The sequence below is a fragment of the Gigantopelta aegis genome, chromosome 2 (assembly GCF_016097555.1).
Source record: "Gigantopelta aegis isolate Gae_Host chromosome 2, Gae_host_genome, whole genome shotgun sequence".
Lineage (NCBI taxonomy): Eukaryota > Metazoa > Mollusca > Gastropoda > Neomphalida > Peltospiridae > Gigantopelta > Gigantopelta aegis.
The window spans coordinates 4,600,845-4,619,412 of NC_054700.1; the positions used below are offsets into that span (position 1 = coordinate 4,600,845).

Genomic DNA, 18,568 nt, shown 5'->3' on the forward strand with positions numbered 1-18,568 from the left:
CGTTTGAGGTATAGCTTACCGCCAAAACTTTCCAACACAAAACTTTTCAGTGTTTTATCAAAACATTTATGTTGTTCAACAAAACATGTACTTATAATAATTTATAAAAAATATTTTAAATATTTTAAGACAAATTACAAAATGAAGTCCTCGAGAACCAATGTTAACAGACATTTTAGAAAAACGAATATAACAATTCTGATGTCTTGCAATTGTGTTAAAAGTTGAAGAAATTAATAGTTATAATGGTAAAATTGTTTGGTTAAAAAATATAAGCTGCATTCCGATTTTTAATAAATATATAAACAGATGTCCAGAAATATATGTTAAAACATATAAGGACCATATATTTTTGGCAAGTATCTGTAAAGAGAGTTTTGCCAGCAGACGCTGTGACAGTCATGTGACTTCAATAACAAAATAGCAGTACAGCTGAGAACAGACAAAAATAGCTTTTAAAAATAAGTTTTCTTTCAAATAACAGTCTTCGAAAATCATAGAAAAAAGGTATTAAGAAATGTGCCGTGTTTATGAGTGGGTTAAGTTCAATCTTGCTTTCTTTGCTTGTTTTAACTTTATTTTTACGAACATTTCTGTGAATGTGACAGACATTTGTTTACTTTCCCTATGCAAAAGTCAACGACGTCAGAAATTTTCAAATGTACGTACTACTGAGCACAAGCGACGAAACCACCGAAACCGACCCCTCACCGAAATAGGGCCACGAATGATAACAGACAATACTTATAAGTTCATATTTTATTTTAAATTATTTTTTATTCTTAAACAATAACGCTCAGTAAGACAAAGTACCAAAATAAAGTGACGTCATCAGACATGACGTTCCCCGACATTATTTTTATGTTCATCGAGAACTGAAAAAACTCCCGTTGCTACGGCTGGACCAATGGGATGACGTTATGTTGTACTGAATGTAAGGGAAATGTAATTATATAGTGATGTCACTTAAGAGAGCTTTATGAATTAAACACCTTTTCCCCTTAGAAAAAACACACGACTACATGTAGTTCTCTTTTTAATCTTTTCAAATTAAGCCAAAAACAAGGTAAAGCCGAACCTGTGAGGCGTATCCAATATTCTTGAGAATGCCGACGAGGACTGACTTGGCATACTCCTCAAACTGGTCGAAGTTTATGAGTGTGGGCAGGTGGGGCGCCAGTCTGTCGGGGTACTTCTGGGCGACGCTCTCCAAAATCTGTAGGAGAACAATCTGACTCTGCCGGTCCTCTCCTGCCTCCTTCATGATCTCAGACACGATCTCCTCCGTGAACAGCTACAAACAGTCAAAGATTTAACATTACACAGATCACCTCCTGATCTCAGACACGATCTCCTATGTCAACAGTTACAAACAGTCAAAGATTTAACATTACACAGATCACCTCCTGATTTCAGACACGATCTCCGTCAACAGCTACAAACAGTCAAAGACTTAACATTACAAGGATCACCTCCTGATCTCAGACACGATCTCCTCCATTAATAGCTACAAACAGTCAAAGATTTAACATTACACAGATCACCTCCTGATTTCAGACACGATCTCCGTCAACAGCTACAAACAGTCAAAGATTTAACATTACAAGGATCACCTCCTGATCTCAGACACGATCTCCTCCATTAATAGCTACAAACAGTCAAAGATTTAACATTACACAGATCACCTCCTGATCTCAGACACGATCTCCTATGTCAACAGCTACAAACAGTCAAAGATTTAACATTACACAGATCACCTCCTGATCTCAGACACGATCTCCTATGTCAACAGCTACAAACAGTCAAAGATTTAACATTACAAGGATCACCTCGTGATCTCAGACACGATCTCCTCCGTCAACAGCTACAAACAGTCAAAGATTTAACATTACACAGATCACCTCCTGATCTCAGACACGATCTCCTATGTCAACAGTTACAAACAGTCAAAGATTTAACATTACACAGATCACCTCCTGATCTCAGACACGATCTCCGTCAACAGCTACAAACAGTCAAAGATTTAACATTACAAGGATCACCTCCTGATCTCAGACACGATCTCCTCCATCAATAGCTACAAACAGTCAAAGATTTAACATTACACAGATCACCTCGTGATCTCAAGACACGATCTCAAGACACGATCTCCTCCGTCAACAGCTACAAACAGTCAAAGATTTAACATTACACAGATCACCTCCTGATCTCAGACACAATCTCCTCCGTGAACTGCATTTATTTGTCAACACAATGGCATGGACATGATGCAGATACAGCAAAAATTGCAACCCAAGTATATTTACCTTCATATATGTTAGTGCATTTCTTTATTTCTTCAAAATAGTTAAGTACCGAGATATCGTGGTACCCCAGTATACATCCAGCACCAACCTTGGATAAGTGACTATTAGCACTATATCTACAAATACCGTACTGACTATTAGCTCTATATCTACAAATACCGTACTGACTATTAGCTCTATATCTACAAATACCGTACTGACTGTTAGCTCTATATCTACAAATACCGTACTGACTATTAGCTCTATATCTACAAATACCGTACTGACTATTAGCTCTATATCTACAAATACCATACTGACTATTAGCTCTATGTCTACAAATACCATACTGACTATTAGCTCTATGTCTACAAATACCGTACTGACTATTAGCTCTATGTCTACAAATACCGTACTGACTATTAGCTCTATATCTACAAATACCGTACTGACTATTAGCTCTATGTCTACAAATACCGTACTGACTATTAGCTCTATATCTACAAATACCATACTGACTATTAGCTCTCTATCTACAAATACCGTACTGACTATTAGCTCTATATCTACAAATACCGTACTGACTTTTAGCTCTCTATCTACAAATACTGTACTGACTATTAGCTCTATATCTACAAATACCGTACTGACTTTTAGCTCTCTATCTACAAATACCATACTGACTATTAGCTCTATATCTACAAATACCGTACAGACTATTAGCTCTATGTCTACAAATACCATACTGACTATTAGCTCTATATCTACAAATACCGTACAGACTATTAGCTCTATATCTACAAATACCATACTGACTTTTAGCTCTCTATCTACAAATACCATACTGACTATTAGCTCTATATCTACAAATACCGTACTGACTATTAGCTCTATATCTACAAATACCGTACTGACTTTTAGCTCTCTATCTACAAATACCATACTGACTATTAGCTCTATATCTACAAATACCGTACTGACTATTAGCTCTATATCTACAAATACCGTACAGACTATTAGCTCTATATCTACAAATACTGTACTGACTATTAGGTCTATATCTACAAATACTGTACTGACTATTAGCTCTATATCTACAAATACTGTGCTGACTATTAGCTCTATATCCACAAATACTGTACTGACTATTAGCTCTATATCCACAAATACTGTACTGACTATTAGCTCTATATCTATAAATACTGTACTGACTATTAGCTCTATATCTACAAATACCGTACTGACTTTTAGGTCTATATCTACAAATACCGTACTGACTATTACATTGTAGGTCTATATCTACAAATACCGTACTGACTATTAGCTCTATATCTACAAATACCGTACTGACTATTAGCTCTATATCTACAAATACCATACTGACTATTACCTCTATATCTACAAATACTGTACTGACTATTAGCTCTATATCTACAAATACCGTACTGACTATTACCTCTATATCTACAAATACTGTACTGACTATTAGCTCTATATCTACAAATACCATACTGACTATTACCTCTATATCTACAAATACCGTACTATTAGCTCTATATCTACAAATACCATACTGACTATTACCTCTATATCTACAAATACTGTACTGACTATTAGCTCTATATCTACAAATACTGTACTGACTATTAGCTCTATATCTACAAATACCATACTGACTATTACCTCTATATCTACAAATACTGTACTGACTATTACCTCTATATCTACAAATACCGTACTGACTATTAGCTCTATATCTACAAATACCGTACTGACTATCAGCTCTATATCTACAAATACCGTACTGACTATTAGCTCTATATCTACAAATACCGTACTGACTATTAGGTCTATATCTACAAATACTGTACTGACTATATCTACAGGTTGCATAGTACCAAAGAAGAGAGTACCGTGTCAAAGTTCGACGTGCACCGTCAAATATTTACAGAGTAAAAGCAGCTGTGGGTGTGATTGGTAGTAATATGTGACATTGATTATTTGTGCAAATACTACTATCCATTGACAATAAATAAATACACTTTTATTTGTTATACAGTTGTTATGCAGTATATACCAGAGGTTGAAACTAATGCGGGGTACCCCCAAAAATGGAACTGCAATTTTTAGCAAAAATGACGGTTGCTATTAAAAACATAAATTAAATCTCTTAAATGATACGTGACCCCCCATTTTCTTGCAGCTAGATTAGATGTGAGGTGCCACACTTTCTATTGCTGTACTTCCTGGGTGTGTTGAAACGCTGCTTATATCAGTTTTATTAGTAAACGTTAACATTATCGGCAATAGGAATTGATTTGGTCTAATGGAACCTACAACAACTTTACCTCTGGTTGTTTCTTTGCCACTTTTTGCAGAAGAAAACATATATAGGTCTTAACACCTGGATTACCCGAATCAATGAAGGAGAAAATCTGCTTAAAGTGTGGTGTGAGGGCCTTGGGATTGTAGACATAGGCACCATCAATTGCAGCTGTAAAGACAAAAAAAAAGTTTTCATTAAACTATCTGGAAATGGTTCATCAGAATGGATGGGCATGTGTGTGCGTTTGTGAGTGTGTGTGAGTGTGTGTGTGTGTGTCTGTGTGTGTGTGTGTGCGTGTATATGTGAGTGGTGTTTGTGTGTATATGTGAGTGGTGTTTGTGTGTATGAGTGTGAGTGGTGTGTGTGTGAGTGTGTGTGTGTGGTGTTTGTGTGTATGAGTGTGAGTGGTGTGTGAGTGTGTGAGTGAGTGGTGTTTGCATGTGAGTGTGAATGGTGTGAGTGAGTGGTGTGTGTGTGTGTTTGGTGTTTGTGTGTATGAGTGAGTGGTGTGTGTGTGTGTGGTGTTTGTGTGTATGAGTGTGAGTGTGTGTGTGAGTGGTATGTGAGTTTGTGTGTGAGTGAGTGGTGTGTGTGTGAGTAGTGTTTGTGTGTATGAGTGTGAGTGGTGTGTGTGTGTGAGTGGTCTGTGTGTTTGCATGTGAGTGGTGTGTGTGTGTGTGTGAGTAGTGTTTGTATGTATGAGTGTGAGTGGTGTGTGTATGTGAGAGTGTAGGTGTGTGTATGAGTGTGAGTGGTGTGTGTGTGTGTGTGAGTGTGTGTGTGTATTTGTGTTAGATGACTGTATGTGTGTGTATGAGTGTGAGTAGTGTGTGTGTGTGTGAGTGGTCTGTGTGTTTGCATGTGAGTGGTGTGTGTGTGTGAGTGGTCTGTGTGTTTGCATGTGTGTGGTGTGTGTGTGAGTAGTGTTTGTGTGTGTGTGTGAGTGGTGTGTGTGTGTGAGTAGTGTTTGTGTGTATGAGTGTGAGTGGTGTGTGTGAGTGAGTGGTATGTGTGTTTGCATGTGAGTGGTATGTGTGTGAGTAGTGTTTGTGTGTGTGAGTGGTGTGTGTGTGTGAGTGGTCTGTGTGTTTGCATGTGAGTGGTGTGTGTGTGTGTGTGGTGTGTGTTTGTGAGTGGTCTGTGTGTTTGCATGTGAGTGGTGTGTGTGTGTGAGTGGTCTGTGTGTTTGCATGTGAGTGGTGTGTGTGTGTGAGTAGTGTTTGTTTGTATGAGTGTGAGTGGTGTGTGTGTGTGTGAGTGGTCTGTGTGTTTGCATGTGAGTGGTGTGTGTGTGTGTGTGAGTAGTGTTTGTGTGTATGAGTGTGAGTGGTGTGTGTGTGTGAGTGGTATGTGTGTTTGCATGTGAGTGGTGTGTGTGTGTGAATAGTGTTTGTGTGTATGAGTGCGAGTGGTGTGTGTGTGTGAGTGGTCTGTGTGTTTGCATGTGAGTGGTGTGTGTGTGTGAGTGGTCTGTGTGTTTGCATGTGAGTGGTGTGTGTGTGTGAGTACTGTTTGTGTGTATGAGTGTGAGTGGTGTGTGTGCGTGAGTGGTATGTGTGTTTGCATGTGAGTGGTGTGTGTGTGTGAGTACTGTTTGTGTGTATGAGTGTGAGTGGTGTGTGTTTGCATGTGAGTGGTGTGTGTGTGTGAGTACTGTTTGTGTGTATGAGTGTGAGTGGTGTGTGTGCGTGAGTGGTATGTGTGTTTGCATGTGAGTGGTGTGTGTGTGTGTGTGAGTAGTGTTTGTGTGTATGAGTGCGAGTGGTGTGTGTGTGTGTGAGTGGTCTGTGTGTTTGCATGTGAGTGGTGTGTGTGTGTGAGTGGTCTGTGTGTTTGCATGTGAGTGGTGTGTGTGTGTGAGTGGTCTGTGTGTTTGCATGTGAGTGGTGTGTGTGTGTGAGTGGTCTGTGTGTTTGCATGTGAGTGGTGTGTGTGTGTGAGTACTGTTTGTGTGTATGAGTGTGAGTGGTGTGTGTGTGTGAGTGGTATGTGTGTTTGCATGTGAGTGGTGTGTGTGTGTGAGTACTGTTTGTGTGTATGAGTGTGAGTGGTGTGTGTGTGTGAGTGGTCTGTGTGTTTGCATGTGAGTAGTGTGTGTGTGTGAGTGGTATGTGTGTTTGCATGTGAGTGGTGTGTGTGTGCGAGTAGTGTGTGTGTGTGAGTGGTATGTGTGTTTGCATGTGAGTGGTGTGTGTGTGCGAGTAGTGTGTGTGTGTGAGTGGTATGTGTGTTTGCATGTGAGTGGTGTGTGTGTGTGAGTGGTGTGTGTGTGCGAGTAGTGTGCGTGTGCGAGTGGTATGTGTGTTTGCATGTGAGTGGTGTGTGTGAGTGATGTGTGTGTGCGAGTAGTGTGTGTGTGTGAGTGGTATGTGTGTTTGCACGTGAGTGGTGTGTGTGTGTGTGGTGTGTGTGTGTGAGTGGTGTGTGTGTGTGAGTGGTCTGTGTGTTTGCATGTGAGTGGTGTGTGTGAGTGGTATGTGTGTGTGTGTGAGTAGTGTGTGTGTGTATGAGTGTGAGTGGTGTGTGTGTGAGTGTGTGTGTGTGTTTGTGTTAGATGACTGTATGTGTGTGTGTATGAGTGTGTGTGTGCGAGTAGTGTGTGTGTTTAATTTAAATTTTATATATTTTCAAATGGAGCATGTACACATGTAATTGAACCATGCTAGAACATGTCACAGTTTAGACCAACCCTGCACAATTTCAGGGTTCCACCTAGCAACTGAAAAATCATCTTCATAAATCAAGGCTAATATTCGTTCCTCGTATTCAGCCTTGATACATGTCGTCAAGAAATTGTGCCACAAAATGCTTAAATTGCATTGGATGCGATGAGATCTGATTGCAACGAATCGCAACGCTCCTTATAGATTCCCTTGTTATTGTAAGCAAAGATGGCAGCGTCAGCGTCCGGCGGTTAATTTTTGATATTGCTTTCAAGATTGTCACATGTTACTGATGCTGTGATTGGTCAGCGATGTCATCGTGTAAGGGACATAATCGGTGTTACAAATTTTCTTCCAATAGAGGGCGCTAGTAGTGGATATCAGTAATCTTGACTACATGTATCAAGGCTGAATACGAGGAACGAATATTAGCCTTGATTTATGAAGATGCTGAAAAATGGGAGTCATCATCACTCACAGGCTTTCATTTTGGGGGTCATGCATCGAAAAATTAGCCATCTATGATATATTTCTTAAATCACATAATTAACTAATAACTGTCTTGTTTATATTACATGCATATATTATGTCCACTATTCTATGTGTATAATACATATACATGTATATATTATGTCCACTATTCTATGTGTATAATACATATACATGTATATATTATGTCCACTATTCTATGTGTATAATACATATACATGTATATATTATGTCCACTATTCTATGTGTATAATACATATACATGCATATATTATGTCCACTATTCTATGTGTATAATACATATACATGCATATATTATGTCCACTATTCTATGTGTATAATACATATACATGCATATATTATGTCCACTATTCTATGTGTATAATACATATACATGCATATATTATGTCCACTATTCTATGTGTATAATACATATACATGCATATATTATGTCCACTATTCTATGTGTATAATACATATACATGCATATATTATGTCCACTATTCTATGTGTATAATACATATACATGCATATATTATTCCACTATTCTATGTGTATAATACATATACATGCATATATTATGTCCACTATTCTATGTGTATAATACATATACATGCATATATTATGTCCACTATTCTATGTGTATAATACATATACATGCATATATTATGTCCACTATTCTATGTGTATAATACATATACATGCATATATTATGTCCACTATTCTATGTGTATAATACATATACATGCATATATTATGTCCACTATTATTCTATACATGTATAATACATATACATACATGCATATATTATGTCCACTATTCTATGTGTATAATACATATACATGCATATATTATGTCCACTATTCTATGTGTATAATACATATACATGCATATATTATGTCCACTATTCTATGTGTATAATACATATACATGCATATATTATGTCCACTATTCTGTATAATACATATACATGCATATATTATGTCCACTATTCTATGTGTATAATACATATACATGCATATATTATGTCCACTATTCTATGTGTATAATACATATACATGCATATATTATGTCCACTATTCTATTGTATAATACATATACATGCATATATTATGTCCACTATCTATGTGTATAATACATATACATGCATATATTATGTCCACTATTCTATGTGTATAATACATATACATGCATATATTATGTCCACTATTCTATGTGTATAATACATATACATGCATATATTATGTCCACTATTCTATGTGTATAATACATATACATGCATATATTATGTCCACTATTCTATGTGTATAATACATATACATGCATATATTATGTCCACTATTCTATGTGTATAATACATATACATGCATATATTATGTCCACTATTCTATGTGTATAATACATATACATGCATATATTATGTCCACTATTCTATGTGTATAATACATATACATGCATATATTATGTCCACTATTCTATGTGTATAATACATATACATGCATATATTATGTCCACTATTCTATGTGTATAATACATATACATGAATATTATGTCCACTATTCTATGTGTATAATACATATACATGCATATATTATGTCCACTATTCTATGTGTATAATACACATACATGCATATATTATGTCCACTATTCTATGTGTATAATACACATACATGCATATATTATGTCCACTATTCTATGTGTATAATACACATACATGCATATATTATGTCCACTATTCTATGTGTATAATACACATACATGCATATATTATGTCCACTATTCTATGTGTATAATACACATACATGCATATATTATGTCCACTATTCTATGTGTATAATACACATACATGCATATATTATGTCCACTATTCTATGTGTATAATACACATACATGCATATATTATGTCCACTATTCTATGTGTATAATACATATACATGCATATATTATGTCCACTATTCTATGTGTATAATACATATACATGCATATATTATGTCCACTATTCTATGTGTATAATACATATACATGTATATATTATGTCCACTATTCTATGTGTATAATACATATACATGCATATATTATGTCCACTATTCTATGTGTATAATACATATACATGTATATATTATGTCCACTATTCTATGTGTATAATACATATACATGTATATTCATTGTTTTTCTTCTTGCTTTTGTTTTCTCTTTTTATGCATCCTTTGGCCCAATGCTGCATGCTAACCTGGTTTGTAACAGTTTCATATGCACAATAATTATGACTAACTCCTAAATTATGATACATGCTCAACCATCCACAATTATAAAAAACAATAAAGAACAATAATGAAAACAAAACAAAAAAATAGATGTATAGACCAAACAAACATTTCGCAGCTGGTTAACTATTATCTGATATCCGTAAACAGACCATGCATTCGACATGGTTGCGATGATCTAAATTTAGACAAAGGGACTGGCACGCTACATCAGCCACACTGGTTTTTACAGTTACGTTAAATGTATTGATATGGTTGAGAACCAGTTAAACCACTCTGCTATTTTTGTTTTGAACTTCGTAGTCGTTAGCTTTTATGTATTTAAAAAAATAAATAATTAATGTAAAATCGATTGACATCGGAAATATTTTGCATCAACCATGACATACATGTACACAGATTTTTATTTAGGAGTATTTTAGGTGAATATTGCATCAAATAAGCAGGATTCCTGAATCATGTGAAACCCTGCAATTTGAGTTTGAGATTATCTGTATGAATCAATGAAAGAAAGAAAGAAATGTTTTATTTAACGACGCACTCAGCACATTTTATTTATGGTTATATGGCGTCAGACATATGGTTACGGACCACACAGATTTTGAGAGGAAACCCGCTGTCGCCACTACATGGGCTACTTTTCCGATTACCAGCAAGGGATCTTTTATTTGTGCTTCCCACAGGCAGGATAGCACAAACCATGGCCTTTGTTAAACCAGTTATGGATCACTGGTCGGTGCAAGTGGTTTACACCTACCCATTGAGCCTTGCGGAGCACTCACTCAGGATTTGGAGTCGGTATCTGGATTAAAAATCCCATGCCTCGACTGGGATCTGAACCCATTACCTACCAGCCTGTAGACTGATGGCCTACCACGACGCCACTGAGGCCGGTTAATATGAATCAATGAAAGAAAAACACTACAAAAAGTTTGTGAATTTTGTTCATCAAAACAGAGACTCTAGAAATATGGATATTACCTATAAACTGAAATTTTTCTTTATCGAGGAAATTCTGGATAAGACCATCGAGATGAAGAGCGAGGTATTTTCCCGACTTCTGTGAGATCATCTGAAGCTGGGTTCCTGCGATGCCGGAGATGTCGTCATCGTCATGGCTCGCCAGGTTGACAATGCCAGGGATGAGAGACGAAGCACGACCAACCTCATTAAGCGTGTCCAGCTGTAGACACACAGAGAATAACTGGTTACCATCTTAAAATATCGGTTTTATCCTGTGAGGGTTACAATGGCAATCTGAACTGGTTACCGTCTTAAAATATCGGTGTTATCCTGTGAGGGTTACAATGGCAATCTGAACTGGTTACCGTCTTAAAATATCGGTGTTATCCTGTGAGGGTTACAATGGCAATCTGAACTGGTTACTGTCTTAAAATATCGGTTTTATCCTGTGAGGGTTACAATGGCAATCTGAACTGGTTACTGTGTTAAAATATCGGTGTTATCCTGTGAGGGTTACAATGGCAATCTGAACTGGTTACTGTCTTAAAATATCGGTGTTATCCTGTGAGGGTTACAATGGCAATCTGAACTGGTTACTGTCTTAAAATATCGGTGTTATCCTGTGAGGGTTACAATGGCAATCTGAACTGGTTACTGTGTTAAAATATCGGTGTTATCCTGTGAGGGTTACAATGGCAATCTGAACTGGTTACTGTGTTAAAATATCGGTGTTATCCTGTGAGGGTTACAATGGCAATCTGAACTGGTTACTATCTTAAAATATCGGTGTTATCCTGTGAGGGTTACAATGGCAATCTGAACTGGTTACTCTCTTAAAATATCGGTGTTATCCTGTGAGGGTTACAATGGCAATCTGAACTGGTTACTGCTTTAAAATATCGGTGTTATCCTGTGAGGGTTACAATGGCAATCTGAACTGGTTACTATCTTAAAATATCGGTGTTATCCTATGAGGGTTACAATGGCAATCTGAACTGGTTACTCTCTTAAAATATCGGTTTTATCCTGTGAGGGTTACAATGGCAATCTGAACTGGTTACTGTCTTAAAATATCGGTTTTATCCTGTGAGGGTTACAATGGCAATCTGAACTGGTTACTGATCGGTTTTATCCTGTGAGGGTTACAATGGCAATCTGAACTGGTTACTGCCTCAAAATATTGGTTTTATCCTGTGAGGGTTACAATGGCAATCTGAACTGGTTACTGCCTTAAAATATTGGTGTTATCCTGTGAGGGTTACAATGGCAATCTGAACTGGTTACTGCCTTAAAATATCGGTTTTATCCTGTGAGGGTTACAATGGCAATCTGAACTGGTTACTGTCTTAAAATATCGGTTTTATCCTGTGATGGTTACAATGGCAATCTGAACTGGTTACTCTCTTAAAATATCGGTGTTATCCTGTGAGGGTTACAATGGCAATCTGAACTGGTTACTCTCTTAAAATATCGGTGTTATCCTGTGAGGGTTACAATGGCAATCTGAACTGGTTACTCTCTTAAAATATCGGTGTTATCCTGTGAGGGTTACAATGGCAATCTGAACTGGTTACTGCCTTAAAATATCGGTGTTATCCTGTGAGGGTTACAATGGCAATCTGAACTGGTTACTGCGTTAAAATATCGGTGTTATCCTGTGAGGGTTACAATGGCAATCTGAACTGGTTACTGTCTTAAAATATCGGTGTTATCCTGTGAGGGTTACAATGGCAATCTGAACTGGTTACTGATCGGTTTTATCCTGTGAGGGTTACAATGGCAATCTGAACTGGTTACTGATCGGTTTTATCCTGTGAGGGTTACAATGGCAATCTGAACTGGTTACTGTCTTAAAATATTGGTGTTATCCTGTGAGGGTTACAATGGCAATCTGAACTGGTTACTGTCTTAAAATATCGGTGTTATCCTGTGAGGGTTACAATGGCAATCTGAACTGGTTACTGCCTTAAAATATCGGTGTTATCCTGTGAGGGTTACAATGGCAATCTGAACTGGTTACTGCCTTAAAATATCGGTGTTATCCTGTGAGGGTTACAATGGCAATCTGAACTGGTTACTCTCTTAAAATATCGGTGTTATCCTGTGAGGGTTACAATGGCAATCTGAACTGGTTACTCTCTTAAAATATCGGTGTTATCCTGTGAGGGTTACAATGGCAATCTGAACTGGTTACTCTCTTAAAATATCGGTGTTATCCTGTGAGGGTTACAATGGCAATCTGAACTGGTTACTCTCTTAAAATATCGGTGTTATCCTGTGAGGGTTACAATGGCAATCTGAACTGGTTACTGTCTTAAAATATCGGTTTTATCCTGTGAGGGTTACAATGGCAATCTGAACTGGTTACTGATCGGTTTTATCCTGTGAGGGTTACAATGGCAATCTGAACTGGTTACTGCCTCAAAATATTGGTTTTATCCTGTGAGGGTTACAATGGCAATCTGAACTGGTTACTGATCGGTTTTATCCTGTGAGGGTTACAATGGCAATCTGAACTGGTTACTGCCTCAAAATATTGGTTTTATCCTGTGAGGGTTACAATGGCAATCTGAACTGGTTACTATCTTAAAATATTGGTGTTATCCTGTGAGGGTTACAATGGCAATCTGAACTGGTTACTGATCGGTTTTATCCTGTGAGGGTTACAATGGCAATCTGAACTGGTTACTGCCTCAAAATATTGGTTTTATCCTGTGAGGGTTACAATGGCAATCTGAACTGGTTACTATCTTAAAATATCGGTGTTATCCTGTGAGGGTTACAATGGCAATCTGAACTGGTTACTATCTTAAAATATCGGTGTTATCCTGTGAGGGTTACAATGGCAATCTGAACTGGTTACTGCCTTAAAATATCGGTGTTATCCTGTGAGGGTTACAATGGCAATCTGAACTGGTTACTGCCTTAAAATATCGGTTTTATCCTGTGAGGGTTACATGGCAATCTGAACTGGTTACTGCCTTAAAATATCGGTGTTATCCTGTGAGGGTTACAATGGCAATCTGAACTGGTTACTGCCTTAAAATATCGGTGTTATCCTGTGAGGGTTACAATGGCAATCTGAACTGGTTACTGCCTTAAAATATCGGTTTTATCCTGTGAGGGTTACAATGGCAATCTGAACTGGTTACTGCCTTAAAATATCGGTGTTATCCTGTGAGGGTTACAATGGCAATCTGAACTGGTTACTGCCTTAAAATATCGGTGTTATCCTGTGAGGGTTACAATGGCAATCTGAACTGGTTACTGCCTTAAAATATTGGTGTTATCCTGTGAGGGTTACAATGGCAATCTGAACTGGTTACTGCCTTAAAATATCGGTGTTATCCTGTGAGGGTTACAATGGCAATCTGAACTGGTTACTGTCTTAAAATATCGGTTTTATCCTGTGAGGGTTACAATGGCAATCTGAACTGGTTACTGATCGGTTTTATCCTGTGAGGGTTACAATGGCAATCTGAACTGGTTACTGCCTCAAAATATTGGTTTTATCCTGTGAGGGTTACAATGGCAATCTGAACTGGTTACTGCCTTAAAATATTGGTGTTATCCTGTGAGGGTTACAATGGCAATCTGAACTGGTTACTATCTTAAAATATCGGTTTTATCCTGTGAGGGTTACAATGGCAATCTGAACTGGTTACTGCCTTAAAATATCGGTTTTATCCTGTGAGGGTTACAATGGCAATCTGAACTGGTTACTGCTTTAAAATATCGGTTTTATCCTGTGAGGGTTACAATGGCAATCTGAACAGGATAAAGCTGATATCTTAAGACAGTAACCAGTTATCTTATTTATCCTGCAATCCACATAAAATGAAAATTAATGAAATTAACTGTTTTATTTCACAACTTTCTAAGTAGTATGTCCACAGGTGTTGAATGCTTTGTTGTCTATACATCAAAACATTATAGTTCCTAAATAAAATAGTTGATAAATAACAACAAATTAATATATCAATTATTTCTTATTTTTAAATTAAAAATTGTATGCAAAATGGTTTTTAAAAATCAAAACAATCAATTGGAAATAAAATAATAAAATAACTTTGAACAATATATAATTCCTTTGATGTTCATAACTAGTGTAAAAGTAGTTCCATATTAAAAACCTAGCCTACATTGTTGGTCAACGACTGAAAATATAAACATTTATCTAGACAATAGACATAGTGACTGCAGAATAAATAACAGTATTAGTGTAGGAGCTCGACCTTTTTAGGGTGTGTGAATAAGCTTTCAAAAAGGTCTTTTTGATAACCATGTGGTTTATACATAGATGTAAGTACATAATATACCTACCGTATACGTCAGCAGTCAAAATGACAATACACAATAATCTACATTCTCAGTTTATAACTGAATTTCTGTTATAGTCATTACAATATAATGTCATCCCATTGGTCCAGATGTAGCAACGGGAGTTTGTTCAATTCTCGAACGAAAAAATTATGTCGTCAGGGAACGTCATATCTGATGACGTCATGTTATATTGGGCAAGTTGTCTTATTGAGTGCGTTATTGTTTATGGAACAAAAGTAATTCAAAATAAAATATAACCTTTTAGTGTTATTATTAGTAAGTATGTTTCAAATTTAATTATAAGTATTGTCTGTTATTTCTTTTACATTCATCTGGGTATGAACAAAAACAATCATCTTTAAACTTATGTGAGAATGGCTTTGCCAGTTCAGTTTACAGATGATTTTTTTTTTGTTCATACCCAGATGAATGTAAAAGAAATAACAACCCTTAAGTAAATCAGAAAAAAATGGGGGGGGGGGGGGTCGTGTAAGCTGCTAGTTTCATTACTCTAGTTCCACACAAAAATGAGTGTACTATGTTTAGTATGACCCTGCACATGCTTTAAGCACAATAGTAGATGGTACTTCAGGTTTTATTACAGGAATTTACTGACCAGATGAAATAACATTATATGACAACAATTGGACTGTCATATTTATCATCAATGGCAGGACTGGTAGTTTTAAATGTGATATTAAAAGTTGACTTTAGACTTTGACCCGGTGATATACTATTTGCTATATTACTACCATAAAATATTTGCTAACAAGAAATCAGTCCTTGAAATTCAGACCTCCAATCCAACCTAGTAAACATTACTGGCCCTGTGTCTAGCGGACTTTATAAACCTTTTAGAAGCTGTGTAACATTACTGGCCCTGTGTCTAGCGGACTTTATAAACCTTTTAGAAGCTGTGTAACATTACTGGCCCTGTGTCTAGCGGACTTTATAAACCTTTTAGAAGCTGTGTAACATTACTGGCCCTGTGTCTAGCAGACTTTATAAACCTTTTAGAAGCTGTGTAACATTACTGGCCCTGTGTCTAGCGGACTTTATAAACCTTTTAGAAGCTGTGTAACATTACTGGCCCTGTGTCTAGCGGACTTTATAAACCTTTTAGAAGCTGTGTAACATTACTGGCCCTGTGTCTAGCGGACTTTATAAACCTTTTAGAAGCTGTGTAACATTACTGGCCCTGTGTCTAGCGGACTTTATAAACCTTTTAGAAGCTGTGTAACATTACTGGCCCTGTGTCTAGCGGACTTTATAAACCTTTTAGAAGCTGTGTAACATTACTGGCCCTGTGTCTAGCGGACTTTATAAACCTTTTAGAAGCTGTGTAACATTACTGGCCCTGTGTCTAGCGGACTTTATAAACCTTTTAGAAGCTGTGTAACATTACTGGCCCTGTGTCTAGCGGACTTTATAAACCTTTTAGAAGCTGTGTAACGTCTCACCCATCTGAGAAGGTTTGTTCCGAGAGATATGTATGTGATGTAAAAGATGCTGTTTGTCATGCCAGTGTTGGGATCATAAAAGTCTTTCTCCATAACAATCCGAGTTATTTCAACCAGCACATCCAAGTCTTCCATGCTCAGAATCTTAGAGTCCCTACAATTTAAAAAACAAGTGAAATCTTACAATATGAAAATCCCTACAACTGATTTAAGAACACAAATATCCTCTTGAAATCTTGGAATCCCCACAACATAAAACCTAATGGACTTATGGAATCTGAGAATTCAACAACAGAATTTAAAAAACAAGTGAAATCTTACAATATGAAAATCCCTACAACTGATTTAAGAAGACAAATATCCTCTTGAAATCTTGGAATCCCCACAACATAAAACCTAATGGACTTATGGAATCTGAGAATTCAACAACAGAATTTAAAAACAAGTGAAATATAAGAATCTGAAAATCCCTAGATTAAAAAAAAGGACTATTGGAAGTCCTATAACAGTTTAGAAAAAGCTAGTGGACTTTTGGAAACTTAGAATCCCTATAACAGAATTTAAAAAAACAAGTGAAGTAATGGAATCTGAGAAACTTGAAAGATTAAAAAAGTATTGTAGTTTTTTTTATCTTACAAATAATAGAGAAATCGCAATACAAAATGACAAACATTACAAAGTACCCCGTCCCCCAAAAAAACAATTAACAAAAGATGGAAAAAAAACCCCACACAAATACCCTGTAATGTCAACATAAAAACCCAACCATCAAAAACAAAAACAAATATACATATATATATTTTTTTAAATTCTAAGCACTTTTTTAAAAATATTGTATCATTTATATTAAAATATAATTTCAGCAGATGCACCATCCAAAATCTAATCCTGTTCTTACTTGATTCCATCAATAAGTGCTGAAACAAGAGTGGTTCCCAGGCTGAAGGCTTCAAGACACCGGTCAAACCATGGAAACGAATCATCCTCCAGCAGCAGGGTCAGTCGTTTGAACACTGACATCATCAGAGTTTTGTTTTTCTGAAACAGGTTAACCACTAAACAGTAAACCAATTCATAGGGAATAACAATCTTTATTCCACTATATTGAAGGGGAAAATTGAGAGAGGAGCGGGAGAGAGAGAGAGAGAGAGAGAGAGAGAGAGAGAGAGAGAGACAGACAGACAGACAGACAGGGAGACAGAGAGACACACAGAGAGAGAGAGAGAGAGAGCGAGCGAGAGACAGAGACAGAGAAAGAGAGAGTGAGAGAGAGAGAGACAGAGAAAGAGAAAGGGAGAGAGTGAGAGAGAGACAGTGAGAGAGAAAGAGAAAGAGAGAGAATTGAGAAACGATGAGAAAGAGATAAAGATAGTGACTAACAGACAGACAGATAGATAGACAGATGGTGAAGGATAGACAGAGAGATGTCTTACTGTATATACTAGAGGGAGGGAGAGAAGGAGGGGAGACAAAAAAAAGAAAAAGAGAGAGAAGAGGAGAGGAAAAAGAGACAGAAATATCACACACACACACTCATAAATTTATTTTCTTACTTACATCTAATTAAAAGAAAGAAATGTTTTATTTAACGATGCGCTCAACACATTTTATTTACAGTTATATGGCGTCAGACATATGGTTAAGGACCACACAGATATTGAGAGGAAACCTGCTGTCACCACTTCATGGGATACTATTTTCAATTAATAGCAGCAAGGGATCTTTTATATGCACCATCCCACAGACAGGGTAGTACATACCACGGCCTTTGATATTCCAGTCGTGGCTGGAACGA

The 18,568-nt window shown here is 36.8% G+C and overlaps 1 protein-coding gene across 1 annotated transcript in view; it reads right to left on the reverse strand.

The window, feature by feature from the left end:
- LOC121376532 overlaps positions 1–18,568 on the reverse strand; it is a 31,156-nt gene that overhangs the window by 12,388 nt on the left and 200 nt on the right. The window contains exons 2-6 of the mRNA XM_041504441.1: positions 17,672–17,811; positions 16,774–16,927; positions 11,009–11,210; positions 4,634–4,779; positions 1,079–1,294 (exon numbers count right to left, since the gene is read on the reverse strand). Of these exons, the coding sequence (XP_041360375.1) occupies positions 1,079–1,294; positions 4,634–4,779; positions 11,009–11,210; positions 16,774–16,927; positions 17,672–17,811 (858 nt within the window). The remainder of the gene's footprint in view (positions 1–1,078; positions 1,295–4,633; positions 4,780–11,008; positions 11,211–16,773; positions 16,928–17,671; positions 17,812–18,568) is intronic.